Source organism: Hemibagrus wyckioides, linkage group LG05 (genome assembly GCF_019097595.1).
Source record: "Hemibagrus wyckioides isolate EC202008001 linkage group LG05, SWU_Hwy_1.0, whole genome shotgun sequence".
Classification (NCBI taxonomy): domain Eukaryota; kingdom Metazoa; phylum Chordata; class Actinopteri; order Siluriformes; family Bagridae; genus Hemibagrus; species Hemibagrus wyckioides.
The window spans coordinates 26,549,147-26,575,753 of NC_080714.1; the positions used below are offsets into that span (position 1 = coordinate 26,549,147).

At 39.9% G+C, this 26,607-nt stretch overlaps 1 protein-coding gene and 1 long non-coding RNA gene across 2 annotated transcripts in view; both read left to right on the forward strand.

Moving 5' to 3' along the window:
- Window positions 1-2,553: 2,553 nt before the first annotated feature.
- Window positions 2,554-5,086, forward strand: LOC131352567 (uncharacterized). Its single transcript, XR_009204530.1, has 4 exons — window positions 2,554-2,794; window positions 2,914-2,945; window positions 3,185-3,254; window positions 4,822-5,086. It is a non-coding gene; the product is annotated as an uncharacterized LOC131352567 (long non-coding RNA).
- Window positions 5,087-10,841: 5,755 nt separating this feature from the next.
- asic1a (acid-sensing (proton-gated) ion channel 1a) overlaps window positions 10,842-26,607 on the forward strand; it is a 42,274-nt gene continuing 26,508 nt past the window's right edge. The window contains exons 1-3 of the mRNA XM_058388691.1: window positions 10,842-11,239; window positions 12,870-13,598; window positions 16,971-17,166. Of these exons, the coding sequence (XP_058244674.1) occupies window positions 13,216-13,598; window positions 16,971-17,166 (579 nt within the window). The 5' untranslated portion in view covers window positions 10,842-11,239; window positions 12,870-13,215. The remainder of the gene's footprint in view (window positions 11,240-12,869; window positions 13,599-16,970; window positions 17,167-26,607) is intronic.

The window sequence follows — 26,607 nt, forward strand, 5'->3', positions numbered from 1 at the left end:
GGTCTGACCGGCACTAAAAGAGATTTAGAAGGTGAGCAGCAGCTATAAAATTATAAAGCCTGAATCATTTTTTCCCTCCAATGTCTACATTTATTGCCCCATTACACCACAGTTACTCGGTGTAATTTTGTCTCCAGCATGCTGTTAAACAAGCTGTAAATGAGGGGGAAAACAACGGCATGAATAAACACTACAAGCATTAAATACACAGCATAAATTTGCCAGAAAGGAAATTATGGAAGGAGAGAATCCACTTGTAGTCTGTAGTAATGTTCATTTGTGAACATTAATGACCATTTGTTTGTGGAGGCCAAGTCTGAAATTTTTTCGAGTTCAGGTTTTAAAATGATATTCTCTGAATTAGAGAGGTTCAGTGTATTGACTTTTTTTTTTAGTTTACAGTGAAAGTAAAACCTTATCGAGCCCAACTTACATTTTATTGAACTGAGCAATTGTGGGTTAAGGGCCTTGCTCAGGGGCCCAACAGTGGCAATTTGGTGGACTGGGGATTCAAACTCACAACCTTCTCATTTTTTCAAACATCTCTTTAAGCCTAGGAATAAATGACACCACAATTACACCCTGAATTTGTCTTTAAATATGAGTGCAATAAATTCAGCTATATACCGATCAGGTATAACATTATGACCAACGAGAGGTGACATTAATTAAGACTGATGATCTCCTCATCATGGCACCTGTTAGTGGGTGGGATATATTAGGCAACAAGTGAAAATTTTGTCCTCAAAGTTGATGTGTTAGAAGCAGGAAAAATTGACAAGAGTAAGGATTTGAGCGAGTTTGACCAGAAGGGCCAAACTGTGATGGCTAGACGACTGGATCAGAGCATCTCCAAAACTGCAGCTCTTGTGGTGGTGTTCCCGGTCTGCAGTGGTCAGTATCTATTACGATAGGTCCTGTAAATATCCTTTAAGTCCTGTAAGTTGCAAGGTGGGGCCCATGGAGGCCAACTTACAGGACTTGCTGCTAACATCTTGGTGCCAGATACCACAGCACACCTTCAGGGATCTAGTGGAGTCCATCCCTTGACGGGTCAGGGCTGTTTTGGCAGCAAAAGACCAACACAATATTAGGCAGGTGGCCAAAATGTTATGCCTGATTGGTGTAAATAAAGCGCGGCTGTCACAGTAGAAACCCCAGTGACTCACATAAATGACTTATTTGCAGTATTTATTCCATTGGCTAGGAAACACATCATCCTGGTCTATTTATAGCTATTTATGGCTCACAGATTATTTAACGCTCTGGCAAAATATCAGTAAAACACACACACACACACAAACACACACACACAGTGTGTAATAAACATCTAGGTTCGTATAAAACATTTTAGAGTGTTCTGTTACGGGAAAATAATCAACGAGTGTCTCATCTCTCATATCACACCAATTTGCTGAAGGTTACGTTACATTATTCATGACATTATTTGTTTATTCCAGTGACAGAACGACATCACATCCTCTTTATCCATTTCTATTATTTACTGTATTTAAGTTAAGCGAAACAGTAGCCCTTATGGTGTAAAGTCACAGCTTTTCCCACCTTTGACAGTGGAGACTCCTTCAAAAAAAATGTTTATAGCTTGTTGCTATAGAAATGATAACATATTGGAATGAATATATAATAAGTATAATAAAAATAGATAGATAGATAGATAGATAGATAGATAGATAGATAGATAGATAGATAGATAAATATAGTAAGAAACTGCTATTATGAAAAATTAATCTTTATTATTTGTATCAAAATTTATTTTTATTTATTTATTTATTTGTTTGTTGTTGTTGTTGTTGTTATAATTATTATTATTATTATTATTATTATTATTATTATTATTATTATTATTATTACGTTCATGCTATAATCCTGATATAAATAAATAAATAAATAAATTAATTAATTAATTAAAAATATATATATGTGGTAAGAAACTGTTATTTTTAAAAAATCCCATGCTTATTTTTTAATTCAACTCTATTATTATTATTATTATTATTGTTGTTGTTGTTGTTGTTGTTGTTGTTGTTATTATTATTATTATTATTAAAATGTTCATGCTATAATCCTGATTTAGACTGTTGTATAGTCCATTAAGTTAATTAAGCATTACAAACACGTTGCACACATACCATTACATAAAACTTTAATGTATTTTGTTCTAAAAAGCACCAGAAGCTTTTCCATAAACATTACATCAAAATAAGCAAACCTACATGAGACAAATCATCTACATCTACAAGTGACAAACAGAGCAGTGATGTGTAATTCCACTAAAGTGACCGATGATCTGATGCCATTCTGCAGGTCTGACCGGCACTAAAAGAGCCGCAGCTATAAAATTATAAATCCCGAATCATCAATCTGCAAATGGAAGTATATCAATCCATTTCTTTGCATTATTTTATTCAAAATAAATAGTGAATTCTCCCTCCATATCTGTACAATTCATTTTCAGGACAATGTAAGAAAGCAATAAAAACGAAACATCCATCATGCTAATGACAAAAGAAAAGGATTAAGTGAACAATAGTCGTCCTGGCATGCATGGTTTCACCTGAGCTCAGCAGAGGAAAGAGCCAGGGCCGAGTCGAGCCGAGGCACGAGCTGACAGAGGTCTTTGATTTTTTCCTCTGCGCTTTTTCCCGAAGGGGCCCCAGGAGCGGAGCCATTCACCGTCCAAAGCAATAAATGTGCAAAGCAGGTCAGGGGGACTGGTACTGCATTTCAAAGCTGACGTGCGAACGCTGGAGCACAGCCAAAATGCCTGGAAAAGGTAAACTAGGAGATTATTCCTATGAGAAAAAAAACTTTTTTATTTATCAAGATACATATATTTTATTTATCCTTTCTGAGCTTTTAAGTTTGATCTACATTTATTTTAATTCTGTACAGGTAACAAGTCGGACAAGAAATCCACCAACAAGGTAAACCTCTCTGCCCACACAGCACAATTCTCCCTAATAGTTCATCACTGGTGCTAAATTAATCCCCTGATCTCTTTAGAAAACAGCTGTTCAGAGTCAGCTCTTTTCATCCAGCCATGCTGAACACTCTCTCTCTCTCTCTCTCTCTCTCTCTCTCTCATGCTCATGCATAATTGTATAAAAGAAAAGTTTAGCGGTGACACTAAATAGCAGCTTGTGTCCCTGTTTTCACCGAACAGCCACCTCAGAGTCCTAAAGATCAGCCGAAGAAAGGTGACCAGAAAGGAGACGACAACAAGAAGCAAGGAGGTAAGCACTGACCACACTGCTGCGCATCGCTGCAAATCTGATTGCTATTTTATTTCCGTTCTTTTTTCCAAACTTTCATTTGGACGAATCGATAGCGTAATATGAAAAAGTCACACACAAGAACATTACGGATCGTTCTAGGAAAATATAAAGCCCAAGGGTTCAGTATATTAGTGGTTCAGAATACCAGCTCTTTTTTCAGTGATTCAGCTCATTTGGCTCAGCTCATTTGACTCAGTGAGTCAGCTCATTTTAACTCAGTGAGCCAGATCATTTGACTCAGTGAGTCAGCTCATTTGACTCAGTGAGCCAGCTCATTTGACTCAGTGAGTCAGCTCATTTGACTTAGTGAGTCAGAAGAAGCACCGAAAGCAGTTTTTATTTGATTCAATTACGTGACATTAGACTTCAAACTGAATGAATTCACGCTGACAATCAGCTCAGGTGTTGAGGATTGGTTTCCACTGGAAGCGTTTTGATCAAGTTACACTCCAAGTATAAGTTTTGTCTGCATCGATAAAAAAGAAGAAAAAATGGCACATATGGTATACATGAGTCGGGTCTCAGGGTTCAGACTAAACAGTCGGCTCAATGAGTCGACTCGCTCGCAAACGACACCTAGGACTTGTTACGAAATCTCCATAATCATGAAATAATACATACAAAAGGAAATCTCCATAATCATGAAATAATACATACAAAAGATGTGTGATGTAATTAAGGATTTAAAACTGACTTTGAAATAGGGAACTCTGTGGATTTTGTTTGTTTGTTTGTTTGTTTGTTTGTGTTTAACCTCAGTTTGTTCTAGGTTCTTCCATACAGATAATGTAGCATGAGGTCAGTTTGTTTAGGCTTTATAAAGCTTTAGAAGGGTTTGTCATAGTAACCGGAACATTCTAGCTAAAAACGAATCCTGCATGCTAAGCTAGACAGCTTGCTAACTTGTGGATTATGAAGATAAAATTGTGAAATTGTGAATTTTATGGTATTGATTGAAAGTAAATAAATGTAAATAAATCAGACTTATCTTTTCAGACTCTGATAAGACTTTACTGCTTCTAACTGCCTTTACCAGCATGCTAGCCACCACCTAGCTGGCTAACTCTATGCTAGCATTACTAACATTGAATTACAATGTAGTAGTTTTACTCTTGGAGCAAATTGCAGCTTTAAACACTGCAGTAAAGATAAATAACTGAACTTACCCTTTTAATATTCTAACAATTGTATTAATTTTCCAAAAATCACAGTATACATTGTAGTCAGAAGCTGCAAGATGAACATGGAAGTGTTTCCGTTCGGCACATTGATGCATCACTGTATTTCTTTGCATTATTTTTTTTATATTTTTATTTTTTATAACACATTTCTTTTTAATGGGTTAAAATGCTAGAAGCAAAGAACTAACTGGATCATTAGTGGAAGATAGTGGGTCCAAAGCAACAATAAAATATCTTAGCTGGAAATTTCTCAGGCTGTAATAGGTTATGCGGGAATGTTTTTCCCCTCGCATCTCGCCCTTTGTTTCCAGTGAAGGTATCTGTCTTTATGTCTTCTCTCGCAGGACAGCCGAAGGGAGAGAAGCAATAACTTCCAGGCCTTCGTGAAGCTGGCCCTGGAGACGCTCTTGGGTTCCTGCAACCGTAAATACCGCAGCCCTCGAGGTAGACAAAGCTGAAGTGACAAAATAAGAACGGCGGATCCTACGCATTTCAGCTCTTAATTGGAGCCTCTCGGTCCCACAACGCCTGCTGTCATGGGTTTTAGGAGTTTTCCGAGACACTATCCGAGACTCGTCACTTTCCTAGCCATTTTTACATCTCATCCTCTCTCACTCCACTCATGTGGTAGCTCTTTGAATTGTATATGAATAATTGAAATACTTACATTAATAAAAAGTATTTCATGCTAAAATAACAGCGGTATTGAACTATTTTCAGTGGTTTGAACTGTACTGAGATATCTTCAATTCCATTGTTACACATACAGTGGAACCGCAGCATACAAATGTCCTCCCTTATGAATTTTCACCTTAAGAATTGATATTTTGCAAGAAATTTCCATTGGTATACAAAGCATTTTCTGCATATGAACCGAACCGAATACTGGCTAAGTTGTGCCTACGTCTGGGAGCCATTGAAAACTTGTTAGCGTCAGTGGAAAGCCAAGCGAAGCCAAGTGAAGTGAGTTTATGAATTTTTTTTCAGTCAGCGAAAGCTGTTTGGAAAGACTCAACCCACGACACCAACGTTACCTTCAGCATGCGTTCAAAAGCTAGGTGATTTTTTGGGTGTTTTTTTGTTGACAGATTGATGGTGTGGGTGCTCTGTTCTATTTTTAGCCCAAGCTTGGTGGCACGACTTCCTGTGAGGAGCCTTGACATGGAATGCTTGGCTTGGTTCAGTTCTTCGTGAGCAGCCGTACAGTTTCCATACGCTTCGTATTCGGAATATTGCTCATATTTTTGGGAACGGATTATCTGCATTTACATTATTTCCTTTGGGAAAATTCATTTCCCAATACACATTTTCACCTTTGCCTCCAGAACTAATTAAATTTCACTTATTCGTTTTGTAAACAGTTCATTTCGATGTACAGATCATGTTGTTAACCAGCCAACAATAACACACTGGTTTTCACTGCATTGGTTATATATAGAAACATATATAGAGAGAGCTTATGGATCTCATGGTAGAAGCAGGAGCTTAATGTTCTCAGGATGGCAGGAATAGGACCTCGTGGACCTCGTAATGGCAGAAGCAAAAGCTTGTGACCCTTAAAATGACAGGAGTAAGACTTTGTATACTTCAGGATGAGAGAAGTAGGAGGTTGTGTGCTTCAGGATGATAGGTAAAGAAGCTTATAGTTCTCGGAATGGCAGGAATAGAAGCTAGGTGCTCTACCTGATTTGAATTGGGCCTTTGAATTGTGGGAGTAGGAGCCTGAAGACTGTAGGAGAAGAAACATGTGGGCTTCAGGATGGCAGGACCTTATTGACCTTAGGAGCCTCAAAGGAACATGAGCTGGTGCTTGTGGTCCTCATACTTGACTGGACAGGAGCTTGTGGGCTTCAGAACAGTATGAGAAAGAGCTTGTGGTTCTCATACGTGAAACTCTGGATAATATGAGTAGATGTTTGAGGGCCTGAACGTGGATAAAACAGGAACATGCAGGCTTCAGAGTGACAGGGTTAAGAGATTGTTGGCCTCAAGATGGAATAAGTTGGATCTTGTGGTGCTCATCCTTGCAAGTATAGGAATTTGTGGGCTTCAGGATGCTATGAGTAGAAATAACAACAGAAGCATGGATGGTAAAAGCACCTCAAAATGGTACAAGAAAAAAAATGGTACAAGCCTGAAGATGGAGCATGAGACTATGGACATAAGGATAGTAGGTGTAGGAGCTTGTGGGCCTGATGATGGTACAGTAGGAGCAGGAGATTGTGGGCTTCAGGATGGCAGGAATAAGAGATTGTTGACCTCAGCATTGTAACAGCAGGAGTTTGTGGGCCTCAGTTTGTGGGCCAAAGTTCTACTATGAGTAGAAATTTGGGGGTCTATAGATGGTTACAACTGAAAAATGGATGGGAAAAGCACCTCAAGATGGTTCAAGCAAAAAGCATGAGAGGATGGCTGGAGCGTGGGATCATGGACATCAGGATAGTAAGTGTAGGTACTTGGGGGCCTGATGATTGTGAAGCAGGAGATTGTGGCCTTCAGGATGGCAGGATTAGGAGGTTGTTGACCTCAGCATTGTAACCGCAGGAGTTTTCTGGACCTCAGGATTCTAAGAGCTGGACCTTGTGGCCCTCATATGTGTAGGGACAATAGCTTACAGGCTTCAGGATGCCAGGTTTAGGAGTTCACTGATATCAGGATGGTAGAAAAGGAGGTTTTGTGAATCTGGATGGCAGATGCAGTAACTCATGGGTTTCAGGATGGTATGAGCTGGAGCTTATTGTTTTCAGGATGGCAGAAGATCTGAATATTAAGTGCAGACGTTTATGGGCCAGGGGATGGCAGAAGCAGGATCTGGATGTAACTTAAGGGACTCCATGTACAAAGAGGTTTTTGTTCTGGATACAGAGTGGGAAAAAAATCCCCAAACAAGCACAAGGGTCAGAAACAAAGGAAGTCGGACGCATGAACAAGTTGGCCAGATGATAATCAACAAATAAAGCAAGGGTTTTGAACATGCTGGAGATGGCAAGACTTCGCAAAGACTCAGTGCACATGCACACTGATGCCATATAAGGAAAGTGTCCTGAGTTCGTGTTACACTAAACATGAGCAGGTGTTTGTGAGGTAGCAAGAGAAGAAAAGGAGGGAAATTAATTCCTTCATTTGAATGAGACAGATTTTCTTTATCATGTTATAAGGCTAATTCTTCTTTTAATAGAATTGTGGAATCATTAAGTGGGTTTTTGTATCTGTAGATTCCTAAAGATAAGCACACACACACACACATTGTTTTCTGTCTTCCTGTCAGTACTGCACTGACATTTCAGATGTCCTCTGTGCTTTTGTAAGCGTGTGTGGGTGTGTGTGTGTGTGTGCGCGCAAGTGTGTGTGTGTATCTGAATATGTTACCTCTAAATTATGTGCTTGTGATGCAAGGTCTCTTCCACATTTTGCATTTAAAGGCAGTTAGCATGAAAATTTAATAAGACCTAATGAATATTTCCTAACACCGCTAAAGGCTGAGCTAGTTCATCATGCTTTGTGAGCATTTGTGACAAAAAGTTACGCGAGGTTAAATGCAAAAGGGAACATGATAAATCCGCGTGTCGCTCATAACGTATACGCATAATGACAGGGCAAATGAACGAATATATAGCTAGACATGATGCTTAGTTTCTGCGGCGCAGACGGCACTTATCCAAGATGTCACCTGAGTGAACAGCTAGCTAAAGAAGTGATTGGTTGATCTGGGATCTCAGCCAATTAAATGTAATTAAAACACACAGTGTTTTACACATCATTTGAAGCAGTTAATTATGAAGGACCCTTAATGATGACTCTTTTATTGCACCATAAACAATAAACTAAATTAAAATGCATGAACAAACATTGTAAAATATTTACAGATTACAGAATGTGATTTTATATTTTTACAGAGTGTTAAAAAAATGTCTTATTTTTTAAATGATTTTTTTACATTTTAGATTTTTATGATCGCTTAATTGCATCATGCAACATTTCCTCCTGTTTTTATTTTTTTATTTTTTTATTAAACTACATCCAGACCTCGTTCAGACGGCGAGACCCAGGCCTGTGCGTCTCAGGTCGACAATCTGTAAAGATGATAATTAAACGTCAAACACTCGTCTCAAACACTTCTAGTAAATGAGGCGTACCTTCATGTGGGGATGAGAAGGAGATTTTGTGCATCATTATTCCCTAATGATCCTGACTTAATATTCTCTTTCTGTGGATTTGTTCATACTAAAAGGGACAGACGCTGAACGTGGTAGGAGGAGTGGGGGAATAAAAGCATTTATCTTTGATCACTGGGTGTCTGAAGTTTTATTATCCATTTGCTCAATAGCACAAAGAGCATATAATGTCCTTCAGACGGTCTGCGCATGATGGCTGAAGAGACTGGACAAGAGAGAGAGAGAGAGAGAGAGAGAGAGAGAGGGCTAGAGATGATACACCTGCGACTGCCATATGGCCAGAGAGAGAGAGAGAGAGGGAGGGGAGGGGGAAGAGTGAAGGATAGAGAGATGAGATAGGGTGAAGGAGGAACAGCTTGAAAGGAGGGACAGAAATCTATCACACATCGCTCTCTCCAACTTGGTCAGAAGGTGTTCATTAGTCAACACTAACGAGGATGTTGCTAATATGATATAAATTAAAGCTAGCATAGATTTATTCTAGAAATAAACATGATTATTAAGTCAGTGAATCAAGAGTATGTAGGTATGTTAATACGATTAAGTATGTTAATACGATGGTTTAATAATAATAATTCACAATAATCAACAGTGTCGGTTGGAAATTGGCAGAAAATTTGGAATCAGTTACCCAAAATCAGGTGTAACGGAGGAACGTAGGTGCTGTGCCGGTAAACCCTAATCTCAAGAGGTACAGTCATTAGCATCCTTGTTAGGAGACCTGTGTTTGAAACCTGCTTGGATGTGAGTAGGACCTGGGGGATGTACATTGGTGCTGTGACCTGGAAGGGAGTGAGGTGTAGGGGGGTGAGGGGGAGGCAGGAAAACCTGGTGTGATCTACCTCACAATGTGGGGATGTGGTCACTTAATGATTAAGGTGCTGGGCTAACAGTCAGAAGGTTGTGAGTTCAAATCCCAGTGCTGGACCCTTAAGCAAGGCCCTTAACCCTCAGTCGCTCAGTTGTATAAAAGGTAAGTCACTCTGGATAAGGGCATCTGCCGTAATTGTAAATCTGCAGGAGCTTCAGCCAATCAGAAGACAGCGATGTCACTGGTGTCTTCACTATTGTGCCATACTTCTTATTGTGGTTTGGGACGCAGCCTCGCGTTCTGCTGAAACATGCACACCTGCAGATGTGAGACTGACCTCTGCCTTAAATAGCGAAGCCATGTTACAGAATTTTCTACTGCATGTAAAGCATTTTTTTCTTCTAATAGAGAAGGAGAACTGAATTGTTTCTGCACTAGTGACTAAACTGGGACTTCGTGTAGGGGGTTATTTTTGGGTGAGAAAATGATGAGGCAATGTTCTTTCACTTTCTTTTACAGACAAAACTCTCCAGATCTTGTAGTAACAGAATAATAATCACTGATAATGCAGTTATGATGACTGTATAACCCTATAATAAGAGAGAGAGAGAGAGAGAGAGAGAGAGAGAGAGAGAGAGAGATAGACAGGGAACAGAGAGAAAGCGAGGAGAGATAGACAGAAAAACAAGATGAGGCAGTGAGGAAGAAGAGAAAGAGCAAGCTTGATAGACGAGGATGAGATAGTGAAGAAAGAAAGAGACACACAGAAGAGGAAGAGTGAGAGAATGAGAAAGAAAAGAGCAAAAGAGAGAACACGAGAGAGATGTGGTACAGAGGGATAGACAGCCAGACAAGATGGTGAGGTCCTCTTCCTCTTGAATGAGCAAGAGATCAATTGAGAGAGAGGAGAGAGGTATAGCGAAAAAGAGAAAATAGAGAAAGAAATAAGGTAAGAGAGAGAGTGAATGAGACAGGCAGTGAGAAAGAAAATAGCAAGAGAGAGAGACAGAGACGTGTGAGAGGGATAGACAGTGAGACAAGATGGTGAGGAAAAGGAGAATAAGCAAGAGATTGATTGAGAGAAAGGAGAGATAGCAAGAAAGAAAAGAGAGAAAGAAAGACTGACAGAAAGATGGAAGGAAAGAGACATAGAGTGAGTGAGAGAGACAGTGAGAAAGACGAGAGAGAGAGAGAGAGAGAGAGAGAGAGAGGCGCGAGCAAATGACTGAGAGAAAGAGAGAGAGAGAGAGAAGCGCGAGCAAATGACTGAGAGAAAGAGAGAGAGAGAGAGAGAGAAGCGCGAACAAGAGAGAGAGAGAGAGAGAAGCGCGAGCAAGAGATTGAGTGTGTGTGTGTGTGTGTGTGAGAGAGAGAGAGAGAGAGAGAGAGAGAGAGAGCTCCATCCTCAGCTTTCAGTGCTCGGAGGAGAGGAGGCTCGTGCACGCGCTAAGGTGGACATCACGACACGTCTTGCTGCTGTTCTAACACGTTTTCCGTGATGATGTGAAGCTCTCCGAGGAGGACACACACACACAAATGCGGCTCGGGTGATCTGCTCGCGCGCTTGTTTCTGGATGTGGACGTGTTTGTTTTTCGGCAGCTGTCACACTCTCGCGCGGCTCTCCGTCTTCTTTAAGTCCGCCTGAAGTGACGCGAGCGCCGTGCGCGCGCTCTGCGCTCCGGGTGAGGAGCAACAGCTCGGTGCCAAACAAGCTCCAGTTGTTATTTCTTCCTGATTACAGACTAAAGAGAGCTGTCACGCCGCTCAGGAGGAGGGTACAGTTTGGGTTTTGTTCCTGCTCTCTCTCTCTCTCTCTCTCTCTCTCTCTAACCTTTCCACATTCTAACAAGTGCTGATGATTTCCACACGAACGCGTTTTCATTCATCTTATTAATGCGTAAATGCGACCTGAATCATTTTCCATGCTAGAAGTTAAGTTCTGTCACGTCATAGGAAAAAGGAAAGAAAGGTCCATAAAGCACCATAAAGAGTAAAGGTGTTTTTGTTTTCCTCGTTCTTCTTTCTTCTAGAACCTAAAAGGTGTTTCTGAACCTCTACAGCAAAAGGTTTCCATTGTTAAAAAAGCTATGAGGTCAGACCTCTGTAGAAATCCAGAAGAATTGACATTCACATCAGGGTCGGTGTGATGTCATCATCGTAGTAGTAAACATAGAAAAAAAAAGGATCAATTTGCTTTCTTCCAGCTTGAAAAAGAAAACTGAATTGTGTCTGTAAGTCTTTAATAACACCTTTCTCTAAAAAACCAAGCTAGCACTTCCTTCCATGACTTTTGATTTATGACCACAGAGATGTCAAGATTATGAAAGTGGTCCATAAGGAGAAGGAATATTTCAGCATTCAGTGTAGCTCTACTTGAACTATATATATGTATATGGCTTTGTGAAATGATCATTGCCCAATTTATGCCTCAGAACAAAGTCGTGCAATTTTCTGACACAACTTTAATGTTTTATCAAGTGAAGGCTAGCCCTAGCGCCTTTAGGTTCCTTCAGTCCGTGTCGTACGGGTTCTGTAGAACCTGAAAGGGTTGAACATTTGAAATAAACATCCAGAGACTTTTCTAAAAAAAAAAAACATAACTGGAGCTCTAATGCTTTTTTTCCTTTTAAATATATATTTCTATATCTATATAAAAAGCAACGTCTACCACCGTCGAGCAAACAGTAACATATAGACAAAGCAGTACGAAATGTTTTAAAAGCAATTTCGAAACAAATACATATGAAGGAAAAAAAAACATTATTATTTAATCAGCTTATTTACATTTTATTAATGATGTAAATACGTAACTATAGAAAGCGTGACTTATGAAAGAAGTGCATAAGTACAAGCACAATAGGAACGATTAACGACATTCAGTCGCAATCCACAAAGGCTTGGAGGAACAAATACGTTCCTATTTTTCTGACAATTTTTCTGACAACTCCTTTAGTAAAGGTTAATAAAATTAAACGGCGGGCAACAAATCCGTAAATCCGTCTGAAATGTTTCATTTTTTGTGACGTGGCCTATTTAAAAACACGTGGCAGTTTTGCATTGTGAGGTTACTGAGGTGTGTTTTGCTAATAAATAAATAAATAAATAAATAAATAAATAAATAAATAAATAAATAAATAAATAAAAGTTTTCCCCAAACCTGTGAACTGAACAGAGCTGCAAAATTCAATAACACAAAAATCCAATAAATTAAAAACCGGATCATTTTGTTGACTTCTGACGTGTCTGTTTGAACACGTGTGAAGCGTAAGCGTGACTCACAAAGTCATTCATAAGGATTTCGGAGGGTTTTCACGAGGGCTGAATCATCTGGGTCTTTATTTCTGTGGGAACTCTAGCTCGAACCAGGGATCCTTTTTTTTTGTGTGTTTGTGTGTGTGTGTGTAGGCAGGAAATGGCTACTTAAAAAACCTGATGCAAATTCAGACTTTTAAACCCAAGCGCCGGTCCATGTCGAGTGGCTCTTATTGTTGAGAGCATCCATGAAATTATACTGTCTGCGAGTGAGGATCCAATTAGCAGCATCCGGAACCCTGAACAGATCCGAGAGCCTGAAGGTACCATGCAGAAATCTGGACGTTATTGAAAGGTGAGAGCCGTGTGTGCTGCTGATAAATTAAACGGATCTGTTGATTGGATGTGTGAATGGAGCTCCGAGTGATCCACCTGACGCTGACCGCGTGAAGACCATCATCTCGGAATATCGCCGATCGGAATTCTGGAAGTGCTCCGAATGAACACCGCCAAGACAATGGATGTGAAGGTGGAGCCGGCTGCAGAGATAGACAGCGATCATCCGCCTCCTCTCCAGGTGTTCGCTCTGACGTCCACGCTGCACGGCATCGCTCACATCTTCTCCAACGAGAGGGTGACGGTCAGATGCTGCCTGTGGCTGCTCTTCTTCCTGGGCTCTCTGGGCTTCCTGCTGTACGTCTGTATGGACCGAGTTCAGTTCTACCTGGAGTTTCCCTACGTCACCAAAGTGGACGAGATCGTGGCTCCTGCCATACTGTTCCCCGCCGTCACCATCTGCAACCTCAACGCCTTCCGCTTCAGCAAGGTCACGCGCAACGACCTCTACCACGCGGGGGAGCTGCTCGCCATGCTCAACTCCAGGTGACTGCATTCTATTCAGTTCTATAATACCACACTCACAAACTTTTCTATTCTACTTTATAAAGCTCTGTTCTATGCTATTCTATTCTCATAAAGCTATATTCTATTGTACTCTACTCTCACAAAACTATTCTATTCTACTTTATAAAGCTCGATTCTACTTTATAAAGCTATATTCTATTGTACTCTACTCTCACAAAACTAATCTATTCTACTCTCATAAAACTCCATTCTATTCTACTCTCCTAAAGCTCTATTCTATTCTACTTTATAAAGCTCTATTTGATTCAATTCTACTCTCATAACGCTATATTCTATTCTACTCTCCTAAAGCTCTATTCTATTCTACTTTATAAAGCTCTATTCGATTCTATTCTACTCTCATAAAACCCTATTCTATTCTTCTCTCATACAGTTCTATTCTACTTTATAAAGTTCTATTCTACTCTACAAAGCTCTATTCTATTCTCATAAAGCTATATTCTATTGTACTCTACTCAGACAAAACTAATCTGTTCTACTCTCATAAAACTCTATTCTATTCTACTCTACTCTCATAAAGCTATATTCTATTTTACTCTGCTCTCACAAAACTAATCTATTCTACTCTCATAAAGCTCTATTGCATTGTATTCTCTTTTTTTTATAAAGCTCTATTCTATTCTACTCTCCTAAAGCTATATTCTATTGTATTCTACTCTCACAGAATGAATGTACTCTATTCTCATAAAGCTCTGTTCTATTCTATTCTTCTCTCAGAAAGCTATATTCTATTGTACTCTACTCTTACAAAACTATCATATTCTACTCTCACGAACCTCTATTCTATTCTATTCTATTCTATTCTATTCTATTTAATCCTATTCTACTCCCACAAAACTAATCTATTCTCCTCTCAGAAAGCTCTCTTCTATTCCATTTTACTCTCATAAAGCTCTATTCTATACTACTCTCATAAATCTAATCTACTTTCATAAAGCTATATTCTATTCTATTCTATTCTTTTTATTCTATAAAGCTTATAAAGGTTAAAACTCCAATAAAACTATTCTACTGTAGTCTGCTCTCACAATCTAATCTATTCTACTCCCAGAAAGCTCTATTCTATTCTATTCTATTCTTATAAACCTGTATTCTTTTCTACTCTGCTCTACTCTGCTCTACTCTACTCTACTCTACTCTACTCTACTCTACTCTACTCTACTCTACTCTACTCAAGAAGATCAATTAAATTCTATTCTACTTTGAGAAATCTGTTCTATTCTCATATAGCTCTCTTAAGAGCTCTCTCTCTTCTATTCTCTTAAGACTATTCTTTTCCTGTCTCACTAAACCTTTGTTCTATTCTCATAAAAGCTGCATTCTGTTCTACTTTACTCTCATAAAACTAGTCTCACAAATTCTCGACCTATTTTATTTTCATCAAAAATTTATTTTCTCACACACACATACACACACACGCTGTCTATTCTATTCTATTCTATTCTATTCTATTCTATTCTATTCTATTGTGTTTATTTTTTCTGATTGTCCTAACACTTAACCATGATTACAAGACTACAAGGACTTTCCTGAACATGCAGATTACTGCTTGACATTGTTTTGCTTTTTGCAGCACAGCCTCCCTGTGAGGAAGGTGTGAGGTTAACACTGCAGCATGAGTGCGGTCAGATCCAACACAGAATACATGAGAAGCATCCAGTGTTGGTGTGCAGCCCCAGCAGGGTGTGTGTGTATGTGTGTGTGTGTGTGTGTGTGTGTAAGCGCATCTCCAGCTGAGAGATGTATGCGGTGCCAGTCGAGCCAGCAGGGTCTCGCTGCTGTTCTGTAGAATTGACGAGCAAACGGTCATCACAAAGCAAGTTTTCAAGTTTTTTCTAGGTAAAGCTGAGGGTGGCTGGACCAAGGCCTCAGGGGTTCTGAAGTACAACTTATTTTCCCACAGAATCTTGAGATTAGATGTTATTTTTGGCTCTGCGTTTAACATCAGGTGCCATTTGGCAGTAGGATATATAGAGCAAACGCTATTCCCTACTGCAGTGTTGCGGTACACCGGAGCATCGGTGTGACTAGAGTTCAAATCAGACTTTAGTCATGCCTGTAGCTGTAGCAGGCTCAGAGATACACATATACACCAAGGGACATGCGCACACTCTTATATTCCCTTTAATTTGTATCTAATTCTTCTTTAATGAATGTATAATTTATCTTTATTCAGTCTTTGATAAAAAAAAAAAAACAGAATGAAAAGACTTTTTCATGCAGCTGTGTAATTGCAGTTATAGTTGCAAGTTGTCAGACACGTCAAACCGTCAATCACCGTAATTACTACTAATTTCTCCCAGGGCTTTGAATTTTTAATATATGAATAAAATCTTTGTTTCTTCTTTTTCCCACTGAATATTTTATTTTTCAGAATGTTCCTGCAATCATACAGACACAGTTCCTCTTGTAGTTTTTTGTACTTGTAAAAAGTTGTTCAGTATGTTCACAAAATTAACTCTAAATCACACTTCTTTGAAAAAGAGGCAAAAAAATCAAGACCTACCCAGCCAGGGGCCTTTTACCCAGCCAGGGGTCTCCCACCCAGCCAGGGGTCTTCCATCCAGGCAGGGACCTTCTACCCAACCAGGGGCCTTCTACCCAGCCTGGGGTCTTCCACCCAGCCAGGGGTCTTCCATCCAGCCAGGGCCCTTCTACTTAGCCAGGGACCTTCTACCCAACCAGGGCCTTTCTACCCAGCCAGGGGTCTTCTACCCAGCCAGGGTTCTTCCACCCAGCCAGGGCCTTTCTACCCAACCAGGGACACAGCCAGGGGTCTTTTATCCAGCCAAGGGTCTTCCACCCACTCAGGGGTCTTCCATTCAGTCAGGGCTTTATACCCAGCCTGGGCCTTTTTAACCAGCCAGGGTCTTTCTACCTAGCCAGGCGTCTTCCATCCAGCCAGGGATTTTTCACCCAGCCAGGGCCCTTTGGTGCTACCTTGAAAATTTCTGCCCAATCTGAGGCTCATTTCTGCCTACTCTGAGGCTTCTTTCCCAATCAGAGGCTTTGGACTGGCCTAAAGCTAATTCCTGCCAACCCTGAGGCTTTATGTTCAACTTGGGCCTGACCCCCTAGCCTGACTCTTATTCCTTATTCTTATCCATCTTGAGACTTCCTGCCCAACTTGGGGCCTCCTGATTAAGTTAAGGCTTCTTGGCCTTCCTGAGCCTTTCAGACAAACCTTCCTGCCCAAACCGAGGCATCCTGGGTTCTAATAAATCCAATTCATTTTCAAACCTGGAGCTTCTGTTTGGGGCTTCAAAATGAATCTTCCTTCTTCCTTAACAAAAAGAACATAACTTCAGCATTTTTCTCCTTCTGTTTCAGATACGAGATTAGGGATGTTCACCTGGTCGAAGAGAGCGTCCTGGAGGCTCTGAAGATCAAAGCTGACTTCCAGAGCTTTAAGCCTCGTCCGTTTAACATGCTGGAGTTCTATAACCGAACAGGCCATGACATCAGAGACATGCTTCTGTCGTGCCACTTCAGGGGCAAGCCGTGTCGGCCCGAAGACTTCAAAGTGGTGAGTGTTACTCTGCTCGCTCTGGCTAGCTGTGGTTTTCTGTATTTCAGCCCCGAGGTGTTTACAGTGGCACAAGTGGGTGCTGAATAACAAGATAACAGGATATGACAGAACATAATTTAAAGGCTGGCAGGCGGCAAGGCTCACACTCGGGTTTTGCTGACTATTTGCCAGGATTAATCCTCAGTGATGCTTGAAGAGAGGCTTAGACAGGACCAACTGCTGACCGAGTAATAGCACTGGAGTGTAGTAATATTTGATGTATCATATGGAAGGGAGGCGCAAAAGGAAAAGTGTTTCTTTTATGCTAAGTTGGTGGCGGTGGCGGTGGCGGTGGCGGTGACGGTGCATTTCGGCACAATTATACACCTCTTTGAGGTTGCTATGGTGATTGTGTTTTCCTTTGGCTAATATGAATGAATCGCCCGATTATATACACCCATGGTCTCAAACAAGCCATTCTTCGCACAGCAGTGTGCCTGTGTGTGTAGCTGTGTAGCTCTGTCCTACTTCCAAGAGCTTCATACCATCACAACAGGCTGAGGGTTTTTTTTCTTTTATTTGTGTCCTGCAAACCTGAAGCATCTGCAAACCTGATGCCTGGATGTCTGGTCTGTCTGGTCTGGACTGTACGGTTCTTCTAATTATCCCTGTCGACTTTTAATTCCAGACCATATGAGAGCTGCGAGAGAAGGGTACAGTCAGTCTCAGCCTCCTCTGTATTTTTTTTTCTCTTTCTCCTCAGGCTACTTTAAGCTCCCTGAGCAGGACCAAAATACCCTACCCCGCAGCTTTTAAAATAGGTCAGCGTTAAATATTAAATCCAGCGAGAGAGAGGTGTGCTGGGAGATTTCAGAGCCTCCTTAAGCTCTTGTTCTTTCCTGACACTGATACGGGAGGGAAAATACTTCTGAGGAAGATACCAGACTTTGTATTGATTTCTTCAAAAAGTTCTTTAAAAAAAAAAGAAAAAAGGTTAAAATTCTCTCAGAACCTCGCCTCTAAAAATGTGATATCAATCATTCAATGAAATCCAGAGAAATTCAGAAAGTCATTTTTTTTAATAATAGTAATACTTTATTCATTTCTGATTAAAAAAAAGCACAGGAAACTCTGGTGTGAACATCGCCTCGAGCCACAACCGCAAGTCCAGACGCTTTTATGGCTGTGGTTCTCGAAGTGAGGTCCATTAAACAAAGCCAGCGGGTTTTTAATTTTGCCTCACTTCTGGAAACCCAACCATATCCAACCAAGTTATTATGCCTATAAATAATGTCATCTGGATTTTTTAATAAAAAACTAATAAACAGACAATATATAACTGTGCATATATATTGCTCAAGGGCCTATATATTAATCAAGCTTGGCAATGATCTGCTGGGGATTGAACTCTGATCTGATGAGTAAAAATCCAGAGCCTTTATCACTTGAGTCACCACTGGCCTGAAATGAGCTTTGGCACAGTGATAGAGAACAGCCTCGGCTTCCTATATACCAAATTTGGGGTACAGCTCTCAAACCTTCTAGCAGCAGCAACAGGACAAATTTGGACATACTTCTGCACTAATAATCCAAAAAGTATAATGTTCCATATTCTATTCTACTCTACTCTACTTTACTCTACTCTGCTCTACTCTACTTTACTCTACTCTGACCAGGAAGCTCTATTCTATTCTACTCGACCTACACTACTCTCAGAAATCTATTCTCCTCTCATAACGGTCTATTCTATTCTATTCTATTCTATTCTATTCTATTCTATTCTATTCTATTCTATTCTATTCTATTCTATTTCATTATAAAGCTGTGTTTTGTTCTATTCTATTGGATTCTACTCTACATTACTCTCAGAATTTTTTCTCCTGTCATAAAGGTCTATTCTATTCTACTCTATTCTATTCTAATAAAGCTATGTTCTGTTCTATTTTATTCTACTCTACACTACTTAAAAATCTATTAACATCTCACAAAGATCTATTTTATTCAATTCTATTCGATTTTTAGAATGCTGTGTTATATTCTATTTTATTCTACTCTACTCTGCCCAGGAAGCTCTATTCTATTCTACTCTACACTGCTCACAGAAATCTATTCTCTTCTCATAAAGTTCTATTCTATTCTATTCTATTCTATTCTATTCTATTCTAATAAAGCTCTGTTCTGTTCTCTTCTATTTTATCCTACTCTACTCTGCTCAGGGAGCTCTATTTTATTTTATTCTACACTACTCTCAGAAATCTATTCTTCTCTCATAAATATCTATTCGATTCTATTCTATTACTAGAAAGATGTGTTCTGTTGTATTCTATTTTATTCTCCTCTCATAAAGGTCTATTCTATTCTATTCTTTTTAAGCTGTGTTCTGTTTTATTTTATTCTACTCTATACTACTCTATTCTATACTACTATGAAAAAATCTATTCACCTCTCATAAAGATCTATTCTATTCGATTCTATTTCTAGAATGCTGTGTTCTATTCTATTTTATTCTACTCTACACTGCTCACAGAAATCTGTTCTCCTCTCATAAAGGTTTATTCTATTCTTTTTTATTCTGTAAATCTGTGTCCTGTTCTATTCTATTTGATTCTACTCTAAACTATTCTCAGAAATCTATTCTCCTCTCACAAAGGTCTATTCTATTCTATTCTATTCTATTCTATTCTATTCTATTCTAAAGATCATAAAGTTTAAAACCCTCTAAAACTACTCTATTGTATTACATTAATAATTACATTACTCACAAACTAATTTATTCTACTCTCAGAAAGCTCTATTCTATTCTCAGTTTTAGAAATGCATGTGCACTTTCTTTTGATTGGTCATGACAAGCTTAGCAGATACTGCATGTATTAGATTATATTACTGCTCGGAAAGACATGAGAACTCCTGATTTATGATGCAGAAAAGTAAAACTTTGTGCCTTATTAAAGGTACAGTAAGAAATTCTAGCAAAGGTAGATAAATCTAGCATTTCCAGCTTTCTCCCATCTGTGTTTTGCTTCAAAGCCACACCCCCAAAACCCACTCCTAGGCTCGAACCTAAATATGTGTACACCTAGTTTGTTTAATAGCTTTTTTAGAAATGGTATCTAATTCCCTTACTTTCTTGTTGTAAAGATTGGTCAGAAATTTAGCATGCAAATATCGATAAACCCTTCTTATACATTCTCATTAAAGGTGTATTTTACCTTCGCAGGTCATTTAGAAGCTAGTTGATAGTGTGCCAAAAAAACACACACATTTGTTCTGTGACAAAATGTTCCTTAAATATATTGAAGTCCTTTAAAGGAAAGGAAACGTGTCTGAATTGGTATGCTATAAAAATCCATGCTTTTTTCCCTAGCAGTGGTGGTCTTTATTTTTAAAATGAACCTAAACCCAGACTGCAGAACAGCTGGTATGTGTATCTGAACCTGTACACCTTTATTGCTGACCGCAGTCCATTCAAAATGATATTGACTTCAGTGGGGTTCGACTTCAGTGCAGACAAAAACTCCCAGGTCCTGGTTTTAATCCTGAGCTTACTGTCACTGTGGAGTTTCATGTTGTGTCTCTGAGGGTTTCCTCAGTGTTCTCTGGTCTCCTCCCAAAACTTTCTGCTAAACTTGCACCTAGGTTTTAATGAGCATCTGAAATGTAGCATGACCCTAACTGAAGTCTGTACCGGTGACAAAAGCACACAGGTTACATTACTGAGCTAAATATAGACTAGCTTTATACCAGCATTAGCACAGAAAGACACACAGCCGTGTGAGCAAATCTGTTCCCAAAGAAACTCTTTATCAATTCCAAAAATGATTAATGACTATCATTTTTTTTTTTGCACAACTCCAGTAGTATAACTCACACATTCTGCTGCAAGACCCTAGATTAATGATGTAACCTGAAAGCTTGCATGGAAAAGTTGTAGGAGACAGAGTAAGGATCCTTGAGTAGGAGGTTTACCAGCACTGCAAATCAAGGCCAGACTAGGTTGATACAAACAAACAAACAAAAAACACTTTAATAACAAGAAAAATCCAAAACAATAAAGCAGGTATAGAAAATGTATGGATGGATGGAAAACAAAACATGGGTTAAAGGTAAGGCATGGTCCATACACCAGATACTGGAAATCTCATCAAAGCCCAAGAGTTCAGAACTTACGTGAACGTCTGGCAAAACTGTAGGGCTTTTCACTCAGAGATTACGCTTGTATTATCAGCGTTCTAAACGCCACGATTAACCCCGGGTAGAGGAACATTTCACACGTGTCATTTACAATCGCAGGTTTCCCCCCGGGGTTCTGAAACTCCGCTCTGAAGCACGGCTTTAACAGTGTAAACTCCACATTGCGGTACTGAAGGTTTACATTGTGAACACTGAACTGGTAGAATATTACGGCTAGTTGCTTAGCAACAGACATCCGATCAGAAACTGAAGCTCATCATCAGGTGAAAACCAGGACATAGCAACAAAAACGGCTTGGTAGATTGAGTCAGTCAACAAAACACTGAAGTTCACATCATGGAAGTACAGGAAATATAGACTAGGCTAGACTGAAAAATCATAACAGCTGGTTGACTAGATGAGCCAAAGACTTGAACCCTTTTCCCTCATTTCATTATCACCACACAAACATTACGGCACAGTGGAATTCGTTTCTTTCATATCCTAGCTGAAGAAGTTGGGGTCAGAGCACAGGGGCAGCTGTGAAACAGCACACCTGGAGCAGAGATGGTTAAGGGCCTTGCTCAATTGCCCAACAGTGGCAGCATGGTGGCTTGAACCCCAACCTTCTGATCAACAACCCAGTACCTTAACCACTGCATGAACAGTCACATGCTGGATTTATACAAATCACGGTTGTTGATGATGCAAATATGCAAATTAGAAGAAAGTTAATCCAGGGTTTAGGAATTTAGAGTGTAAAACATTATGAAGAGCCAGGATTCAGAGTTAACCCCGGGTTAAGTGGAAGCAATGTGAAACTTCAAACTACACAACACAGGATTTTGTTTATTTGGAAACTGTGTGAAAAGCCCTTGTAAGAAATCAGGACTAGTGAACCGATGTGCTGTATGTAGAGTTGAAACCGGAAATGCCTGGGATAACCCATTAAACAGTTTTGAATTTCAGGAGATGGCACCATCTTGTGGTTTGGAGGGGAAATGTCTGGGGTGGATGTTACAAAAAGTTTGAATCCCCGTGGTTTCTGAATGCAAAATAAAAGGAAGCCTGGATTTCCAAGAAGTTCAAAGTGAATAGTCGATATAACTATTTATTATATAAAATTTAACGTTTAAAAAATTTTGTCATCTGGCTTCTAATATGCTCCGTAGCTCAGCTAGAAAATGAGTTTGCCTCCACTGATGGAAGCTGATTAATTGTTTCCTTAACACGCTTCAGCAAAATCCTTTATACTGTATACTGTTTCTCAGTTTTCAGTCATTTTTATTTCCAGTTATTAATTTATTTAAATTCCCACCATGCCAAGTTTTCATATTGTGACTCACAAGACCTCAAAGAGTGTTTGCTAGGTTTGAACTTCGTGTCGGCTTTACAGTCGACAGACGGGATCCGACATCGTTCCCTTTCTTCCCATGTCCCCAGCCCATGAAAATCTCCAAAAATGTCACTTCAAACAGCACTTTTTCCACTCGAGTGTCCATGATAATTTCTTACATGTCAGGTAATAATCTGCCTGGCAGGGGGCCATAATTGGAGCTGCCATTATTTCACCCACGCAGTCTGCAGCGCTTCAGACATGACTAAGAGTTTAACGCTTTTGTTCCAGGAGTTGCTCGAAAGATGTATAGCATGGAGAGAAACCTTGAGTGCCGCGTAAATCCGTTTCATCACGGGTCCCTTACGCAAGCTGCAGTAAAAGCTTCTTATGGAACCAGAATGTCATTTCTCATCAGGATGCACTGGAAAGAAAAAAAGGTCTGGGAAAATAAATGTCTATCTAAACTTTGCTTTATACCTCGGGATTCTTTAGCGACTTCCTGATGCGGCTTAATGTGATCCGTACACGTGAGCAATACATTTATATTTGCCAGAAACCATCACCCAGAGCAACTTACATTTTTAACTGAGCAATTCTGAGTTAAGGGTCTTGCTCAGGGGCCCAGCAGTGGCAAACTGGTGGACTTGGGATACAAACCCATAACCTTCTGATTAGTCCAATGCCTTACCCACTAAGCTACCACATAGCTGAAAATGTACGTGTTATGGAGTATGTAGCGTTATGGAGGCGGACAGTCTTCTACATTTCCGTTTATGTTTATAGAGTTTGGCAGATGCCCTTATTCAGAGCGACTTCAAGTGTCTCTATCAGTGAATACATGCTGATTCTGGTTCATTAGGTCACAGACTAAATATAGCATCAGTCTAAAAAGTCTGGGAGGAAACATAGCAAGAAAAAGCACACTGCCAACACAAGTTTGTGTTTTTAAATGCCAGTGTAATTTCTTCAGGAAGAGGAATGTCTTTAGACAAGGTTCGGAGCGGTTCAGACATCTCTGGGAAGTTCCACCATCATTCCACTACCTACAGTAGGTGCGAGAGCCTTGATGCAGGTCTCTCTTTTACCCTGGGAGATGGTGGGATTGCTGGAAACTCAGATGGTTGGGAAGAGACAGCTTAGTGGTTAAGACTACTGATCAGAAGTTTGTGAGTTTGAATCCTCGGACCATTTCCATTTCAGGCATTTGACAGACGCCACTATCCAGAGTGACTTACATTTTCTCTCATTTTATATACAACTGAGCAATTGAGGGTTTATGACCTTGCTCAGGGGCACAGCTTGGTGGACCTGGGATTTGAACTCACTGATCAGGTCACGCGTGATGTAGGCGGAACTACAAACCCAGTGTTTACAAAGCAAACATGCAAAGAACAAGGAAGTGCAAATAAGTAAAACGCTCTTTACTAACAAAAAGGTACATATATTTTTGTGTCATTCAACACGGAACAACTTTGGAGCGGTTCTCCTTCTCCACACTAGACAATGGGTCTGTAGTTCCACCTACGTCACGCAGGACCTTTCAACGTGATTACGTACTACCTAGTGTTGCGGACGCGCATCCCAGAGCTAGTGCTAGACGAGCTTTTGTGGTTAGATAGTATACAGTTTTTATTTTTCTAAAAAAACCGTTTGGCTAGATAAGAGTCTTCTTCCTGGGCTGGGATGGTTTAAAGCCCTTTGAAGCTCCATTTAAACTGCATTTTGGAAGTTCAAACTCGTGGGCACCATTGAAGTCCACTATATGGAGAAAAATCCTGAAGGTTTTCCTCAAAAAACATCATTTTTGACGAAAGAAAGACATGAACATCTTGGTAGATTTTTGTTCTGGAAGTGAACTTCTCCTTTAACCACTAAGCTACCACATCCCCCAAGCTACCCCAACCATCAAGATGCCACTGCTGGGCCCTTGAGCAAGGCCCTTAACCCTGAATTGCTCAGTTGTATAAAAAATATAAGATGAATGTAAGTTGGATATAGGCGTCTGGCAAACACCTCAAATGTAAATGATGAGTGCTTCGAGCTATTTTATACCAAGGAGCCGATGGAGGGAGCGTAATGGTGGGGTGGTGTTGGAGTAAGAAAACATGCTATTTTGGATCATGAGGTGGAACGGTGCTCAGAGGAAGACCTACTACCAGAAGCGAGTTGCAGTAATCCTCTCTGGAAATGGCAAAGTACTGAAGAAGCACCTGAGCTGCCTGTGTGGATAGAAATGCACGAACATTGTAAAGGAGAAATCGACATGATGTAAGCCGTGTCAGATTAGCAGTGAGAATGGAAAAGGACAGTGGATTGTCCATTGTTACACCAAAGCCGCGTGTACTGACCCGGAGGCGACGGCGAGATCAATGAGCCGTCCAGGAACATCGTGAGATCCTGACATGGAGATGAATCACTTAGGATGAACAGCAGTTCAGTTTTTTTTTTTAATATCTTCTCTGTTACATAATACAATTTATAAATCACATTCACGGTAGACATTTTTTCATCTCCTTGAAACAGACCAGAGCGTGTCAGGAGTGGGAAAATTGGCAGGAGCAAAGGATAATTTGGTGCGGTCATGCTGTAGATGTCTTAGAAGCCCTTATGTGATTCATTTTGGCCTGGCCAGCTCCATATACGGATATGGATACCATATCAAAGTTTTGTATCGTGTATAAACTATATTGTGTTGACCGAATGCTAAGAATGCACATCCTCTAGATCCTAAGATTGGTGTCTGTGATAGTATGTACTGTTGTACCGTGCTGTTGTACTCGATCAGCCTTTAAAAAATATATATATATAAACCTCTCCATAGATTGGAATTAAATGAAATAAACGCTACATCTTGGTCCCGAACGTTTACATTGTGAAAGGATGTGTTGTTAGAATGTAATGTCTAGTTGCTTAGCAACAACAGTTCAGAAACTGAACAGCGTGATATGAAACCTCATATCAGGTGAAAACCAAGACATAGCATCCAGGAGGTGGAGAAATAAATTAGCGGAAGTTGGGTATTAGCGAACGAACAGCTGGTCATTCTGTGATAGCATGACGTCATACAGTGGTGAGTTTATCCGTTGTACTCGACAGATCTTTCAAAATAAAGACCTTTCCATAAGGCATTTCCAGAGTGGAAATAAATTGGTCTCTCATCTAATCCCAGAAAACGTTGACCTGAAAATCGCTGCGGCTTTTGCTTGATTGCTGGTTTGTCCTTCAAGCAATCTATAGTCGAGGGTCTATGACAAGGTAGTGAGCGACTGAGAGGCTTGGTGAACTTACTCACTGTTGTGGTACATTAAGCATTCATGCACTTTAAACACTTAAGCATGTCCATCTTATTCTGGACACTGTGGGGTGCCATTCTTACAAAATATAAAAGCATGCATTCTGAAAGAAAAAGATCTGACAGCTCAGGCAGAACACAGTCCCACCCCTGCCATAACAGCGTATTATATATTTATATTTTTGTCATTTTTTTTTCTTCTTCAGACATTTCCAGCCTCAGAGGAGAGCATTACTTAAACTAGAAAAACGCCATGAGCCCATCCTTCCACAACTGAGCCAGATGGACTGCATTAACCAGAGATAATAATTCAGATCTTCAAACAGATGAAGCCACTGAGTTTCATAATCACTGCGTTGTGAGTAATCAAGCGATAATGAAAGCGAGTGCTGATGCCTCACATTTGTTCATGAGAGCCCGCTGGTGACACAGCACTACAGTTTGGAGTAGACCCGTAATGTTCAAACGCAATTAAGTTTTTTTGTTTGTTTGTTTGTTGTTGTTGTTGTTTTTTTGTAATGAGTCACTAATGAAAATGAATCAGAATCAGTCTCAGGGTGATTCCTTTGATTCAGTTTCAGATCATTTGTACAAAGCAAACCCCAGAGCACTAGATTTGCTTACAAATTCACCAATAACATCATGATTATCAAACAGA